Genomic DNA, 6,300 nt, shown 5'->3' on the forward strand with positions numbered 1-6,300 from the left:
ATTAATAACTTAGACTTAATTGATATATACAGAATATACAACCCAACATCAAGCAGATACACTTTCTTCTCAGTAGCACATGGATCCTACTCAAAAATAGAACATATATTATGTCACAGGGCAAATCTTTGCAATTACAAAGGAGTAGAGATACTACCATGCATTTTATCTGATCATAATGGAATGAAATTGGAAATCAATAATAAAATAAGAAAGAAAAAATTCTACATCACATGGAGAATAAACAATATGCTACTGAATGAACAAAGGGTTACATAAGACATCAAAGAGGAAATTTAAAAATTCTTAGAGGTAAATAAAAACTCAGACATAACATATCAAAATCTCTGGGACACTATGAAAGCAGTACTAAGAGGAAAATTCATTTCATGGAGTTCATTCCTTCTTTTAAGAAGGAAAATCCAACAAATAAATGACCTCACACTACACCTCGAAGCCCTAGAAAAAAAAAAGAACAAATCAGCAGCAAAAGCCATAGAAGGCAAGAAATAATTAAAATCAGAGCTGAAATCAATGAAATTGAAACAAAAGAAACAATCAAAAAAATTGACAAAACTAAAAGTTGGTTCTTTGAAAAACTAAATAAGATTGATGGGCCACTAGCCTTGCTAACAAAGAGAATAAAAGAGAGAACCCAAATTACTAGCTTAAGGGATGAAAAAGACAACATCAAAACAGACGCTTCAGAAGTACAGAAGATAATTAGAAATTATTTTGAAACCCTTTATTCTAATAAAATAGAGGATACTAAAGGCATCGATAAATTCCTTAAGGCATATGAGCTACCCAGATTGAGTCAGGATGATATAAAAAACCTAAACAGACCAATATCAAGTGAGGAAATAGAAGAAGCCATCAAAAGAACACCAACCAAGAAAAGACCAGACCAGATGGATATACAGCAGAATTTTACAAGAATTTTAAAGAAGAACTAATACCAATACTCTTCAATGTATTTCAGGAGATAGAAAAAGAGGGAGTATTTCCAAATTGATTCTGTTAGGGCAACACCACTCTGACTCCAAAACCAGATAAAGACACTTCAAAGAAAGAAAACTTCAGACCAATATCCCCAATGAATTTAGATGCAAAAATCCTCAATAAAATTCTGGCAAATCAGATACAAAAACATATCAAAAAGATTGTGCACCATGACCAAGTGGGATTCATCGCTGGGATGCAAGGCTGGTTCAATATACGGAAATCAATAAATGTAATTCACCACATCAATAGACTTAAAGATAAGAACCACATGATGATCTTGATAGATGCTGAAAAAGTATTTGACAAAATACAGCATCGCTTTATGTTCAAAACTCTAGAAAAATTAGGGATAACAGGAAATTACCTCAACATGGTAAAAGCTATATATGCTACGCCTCAGGCCAGCATCATTCTAAATGGAGAAAAATTGAAGGCATTCCCTCTAAATTCTGGAACAAGACAGGGATGCCCTCTCTCATTGCTTCTATTCAACATAGTTCTTGAAACACTACCCAGAGAAGTTAGACAGATGAAAGAAATTAAAGGTATAATTATAGGAAAAGAAGAACTTAAATTAGCACTATATGCTGATGACATGATCCTATACCTAGCAGACCCAAAAAGTTCAACCAAGAAACTTCTAGAACTAGTAAGTGAATTCATCAAAGTGGCAGGATATAAAATCAATACCAATAAATCAAAGGCATTCCTGTATATCAGTGACAAATTCTCTGAAATGGAAATGAGGACAACTACTCCATTCACAATATCCTCAAAAATAATAAAATACCTGGGAATCAACTTAACAAAAGAGGTGAAAGAGCTATACAATGAAAACTACAGAACCCTGAAGAAATAAATAGACGAAGACCTTAGAAGATTGAAGGATTTACCTTGCTCATGGATTGATAGAATTAATATTATTACGATGGCCATACTACCAAAAGCACTTTACAGATTCAATGTAATTCCCATCAAAATTCCAATGACATTCCTTGCAGAAATAGAAAAAGCAATCATGAAATTCATCTGGAAAAACAAGAGACCCAGAATAGCTAAAGTAATTCTAAGTAGGAAGAGTGAAATTGGTGGTATCGTGATTCCAGATTTTAAACTATACTATAGGGCAATAGTAACAAAAACAGCATGATACTGGCACCAAAACAGGCTGGTAGACCAATGGTACAAAATAGAGGTCACAGAGACAAATCCACAAAATTACAACTATCTTATATTAGACAAAGGTGCTAAAACCATGCAATGGAGAAATATAGCATCTTCAATAAATGGTGCTGGGAGAAGTGGAAATCCATATGCAACAAAATGAAATTGAATCCCTTTCTCTCACCATGCTCAAAAGTTAACTCAAAATGGATCAAGGAGCTAGGAATCAGACCAGAGACTCTGTCTAATAGAAGATAAAGTTGTCCCTAATCTTCATTACATGGGGGCAGGCCCCAAATTTCTTAATAGGACACCTATAGTACAAGAGTTAAATCCAAGAATCAACAAGTGAGACGTATTCAAACCAAAAGTTTTTTCTCAGCAAGAGAAATAATATGCGAGGTGAATAGGGAGCCTACATCCTGGGAACAAATTTTTACCCCTCAAACATCAGATGGTGCTCTAACCTCTAGAGTATACAAAGAATTCAAAAAGTTAAACAAAAAGGAAATAACCCAATCAACAAATGGGCCAAGGACTTGAACAGAAACTTCTCAGAAGAGGATATACAATCAATCAACAAATACATGAAAAAGTGCTCACCATCTCTAGCAGTCAGAGAAGTGCAAATTAAAATTACTCTAAGATACCATCTCACTCAAATAAGAATGGCAGACATTATGAAGTCAAACAACAATAAGTGCTGGTGAGGATGCGGGGGAAAAGATACTCTCATACACTGCTGGTGGGACTGCAAATTGGTGCAGCCAATTTGGAAAGCAGTATGGAGATTCCTTGGAAAGCTGCGAATGGAACCACTATTTGACCCAGCTATTCCCCTTCTCAGACTATACCCAAAAGACCTAAAAAGAGCATATTATAGGGACACAGCCACATCAATGTTTATAGCAGCACAATTCACAATAGCTAGAATGTGGAACCAATCTAGATGCCCTTCAATAGATGAATGGATTTTAAATGTGGCATTTATACACAATGGAATATTACTCAGCACTAAAAAATAACAAGATCATGTCATTTTCAGGCAAATGGATGGCATTAGAGCAGATTATGCTAAGTGAAGTTAGCCAATCCCTAAAAAATAAATGCCGAATGTCTTCTCTGATATAAGGGGGGTGACTCAAACTGGGGTAGGGAGGAAGAGCATGAGAAGAAGACTACCACTAAATAGAGAAGAGAGGTGGGAGGGAAAAAGAGGGATAAGAGGAGTTGCACAGAAGATGGAAGGAGAGCCTCATTGTTATAAAGAATATATATATGATGTTGTAATGAGAAAAAGAAATAAAAGTGTATCACATTTGATTGAATAGAGATAAAGGATGGGAGAGGAGGATGGGAGGAGTAGGGGGGGATAGGAAGGGTAGCAGAATAGAATAGAAAATATGATTGGTGTATGTACATTCCATGTATGTATTATATGCCAAAATACATTCTGCTGTCATGTATGACTAAAAAAAAATAAAATAAAAATTTAAAAAAAGGTGCTACCTATACCTACTTAAAAAAAAACCTTGTAGTTATTAATAATGTAATTGTTTTCCAGGCATGACCAGGCCCCCCTCTGATCACAGCTCCTCAGGATTTGACATAGGAGGATTGCAGATTTGAGGCCAGCTGGGCTTCTTAGCAAGACCATGTTTCAAAAGCAAAGTCCCTTGTGAGAGACCTTGGAATTCAGCTCATTGTAAAGTCCTTCTGGATTCAATCCCAAGTAGCAGAAATAATCAGGGAATTAACAGATGATAATTGTGGGTGTGATGGAGAGCTGAGACAATGGAGAAGAGTCATATTTATGTCACAGGAAGGAAAATGGGTAGTAGATTGAACAGCAAGATACCACCACCCAGTGAGGACCCAAATGTACCTCTGTAGGAAGCACTTGCTCTACTCTGAGACTTAGTTTATTGACATAAAACCAAAGTGTGTGAGTCCTCCTCTTGTTTGACTTTTCCTGGGGACTTATCATGAGTCCAGAACCACGTCTACAGCACTTTTTGTTTTCATTTTGGGAAAGGGAGGAGGGAGAGCATAGGGGAAGAGCAGTGGAATGAATCTTAGCAGTCTTTCTTATTTACATATTAGTACAGGTAAGTGATGACCCCAAGCAGTAAATCCAGAAAACACTAATAAAAAAATCTATCCTTAAGTTGCAGAAAGATCAGTAGAGTTAAGGGGAGGTGACAAGAGAAGGGGAGAGGGGGGGAAAAGGGACATATTGGGGCCTGAATTATACAACTTATGTTAAATGCTTTTATCACTTTGTCAAAAAGAATGCAAAAGTTACAAATAAAAATAAAGGACAAATAGAAATAAAATGAATAATGATATAATATTGGGGACAATATAATATAATAATGGATTAGCCAGGTGTTGGAAGGAGGCCCTGGAGATCCATGTGATGTAGAGGGGGAATGAAATGTCACAGATTTGCATAAATGGCACCAGGTTGCAGACACTATAGTAATCAAAGTATTCATCAGAAAACTTATATTTGAGCCTTTCTTTCTTATGGAAAACTTGATGGAAGAACTATAAAGTTTGTGGTGTCCTGAGACACGGGCATCTCCAGAAGACTATTGATGGTCGTGCCCCAGAAGGAGCTGCCTGGAGAGAGAGTAGGTGACTGAGGTGAAGGGACCCCACCTCCCTCTGCACCTGCTCCTGGGCTGACCTGAGCTCCTGTGTGCTGAGCGCCACCTGCTGGCCCTGGGTGCCCTGCAGGAGGTTTGTGTCTGGGCTCACCCTGAGGTCCCCTCACTGTGTCTCTGGCACAGTAATAGGTGGCTGTGTCCTGGGTGGTCAGGGAGCTCAGCTGCAGGGAGAACTGGTTCTTGGATGTGTCTCTGGATATGGACACTCGGCTCTTGAGTGATGAGCTGTACCTAGTATCACCATCATACCATATGCAACCTAACCACTCCAGCCCCTTCCCTGGGGGTTGCCGGATCCAGCTCCAGCAGGAACTACTGGTGATGGAGTAACCAGAGACAGCACAGGTGAGGGACAGGGTCTGTGAGGGCTTCACCAGGCCAGGTCCTGACTCCTGTAGCTGCACCTGGCACAGGACACCTGGGGACAAAGACAGTAACACCCTATTAGTCACCTGCAGTCACAACGTCCCCATGGACCCAGGTCTAACACTGGAGGACACTCACCTTGGGGGGCTGTGACCAGGCACAGGACAAGACCCACCAGCCTCATCTTCTAGACCACACCTGCCTTCCCAGAGACCTCAGCCCTGTCTGAGCAGAGAGCTGGGAGCTCCCACAGCCCAGAGGGCATTTGAACCCAGAGCAGGAGGAGGGATTTGCATGTGGGTGAGGCTCTTCTGATATCTGGAGAGGCTGAGGTCAGGCTGCCCAGGTCCTCTGTGCTCCTGAGATGTGTCCCTGTCTTGAGCCCAAGTGGAGCTTTACCTGTGAGAGGAGAGCAGGTAGTTTCAGGGGAGCTGGAGGGCTGTCAGAGGGGGAGCCCACCCTCCTGAGCCCAGCCCTGCCTCCTCCAAGCCCTTCCTCCCTGCACCTGGGAGGGTGTCAGAGTGGCAGGAACGTGCCCAGCATGCAAGAGGCCCAGGTCCACCTCCCAGCCCTGAAGGAGAAGCCCTCAGTGATGACTGAACAGAGCCCAGGGCTGAGGACGGGGTTCCCCACATCCAGGAGAAGAGCCCCCTTTGTTCTCAGGACTAGTTCTTCTCTCATCTCTGTGAGATTTGGGGGCTACAGACTGAGCAGGAGAGGAGGGAGCAGGGTCTCAGGAGGGGAGGGGCTTCCTGCTGTGTGCCCACTGCCCTCCCCACCCTGTGCCCTGCTTGTCCTCCTGACTGTCCAGCCAATGCCTGTGGACAGCAGTGGGTGGGAATCTGCCCTGAGCTCCTCCCCTCACCTGTCCTGCCCTCTGGTCTCCACCAGGAGAGGACAGGATGGAGGTGCTGGGCCAGGGGTGAGTCCTGGGAGCAGAGGCAGCTCTCAGCTGCAGCCTGAGGCTGAGAGCCCCTGAGTGCCCCAGAGCAGCAGAGCCAGGCTGACAGCAGACAGGACGGCATGCAGGGCAGGCTAGTGAGGGAGGAGGCCCAGGTCCCTTCCCTGTGCAGCATCCCTGCAGTGAGACCTG

General features: G+C 42.0%; 1 gene segment (V, D, J or C); it reads right to left on the reverse strand.

Moving 5' to 3' along the window:
• Positions 1–4,945: 4,945 nt before the first annotated feature.
• On the reverse strand, positions 4,946–5,457 carry LOC124098382 (immunoglobulin heavy variable 4-28-like; the record flags this gene model as incomplete). The annotated part of the segment is given in 2 exon segments: positions 4,946–5,259; positions 5,346–5,457. Coding segments are annotated over 2 exon segments (360 nt in total), but the record flags the coding sequence as incomplete, so codon positions are not given.
• Positions 5,458–6,300: the final 843 nt, after the last annotated feature.

Source organism: Marmota monax, unplaced genomic scaffold (assembly GCF_021218885.2).
Source record: "Marmota monax isolate L192 unplaced genomic scaffold, Marmota_monax_Labrador192_F-V1.1 WCK01_AAM20220418_F8-fsc00395, whole genome shotgun sequence".
Lineage (NCBI taxonomy): Eukaryota > Metazoa > Chordata > Mammalia > Rodentia > Sciuridae > Marmota > Marmota monax.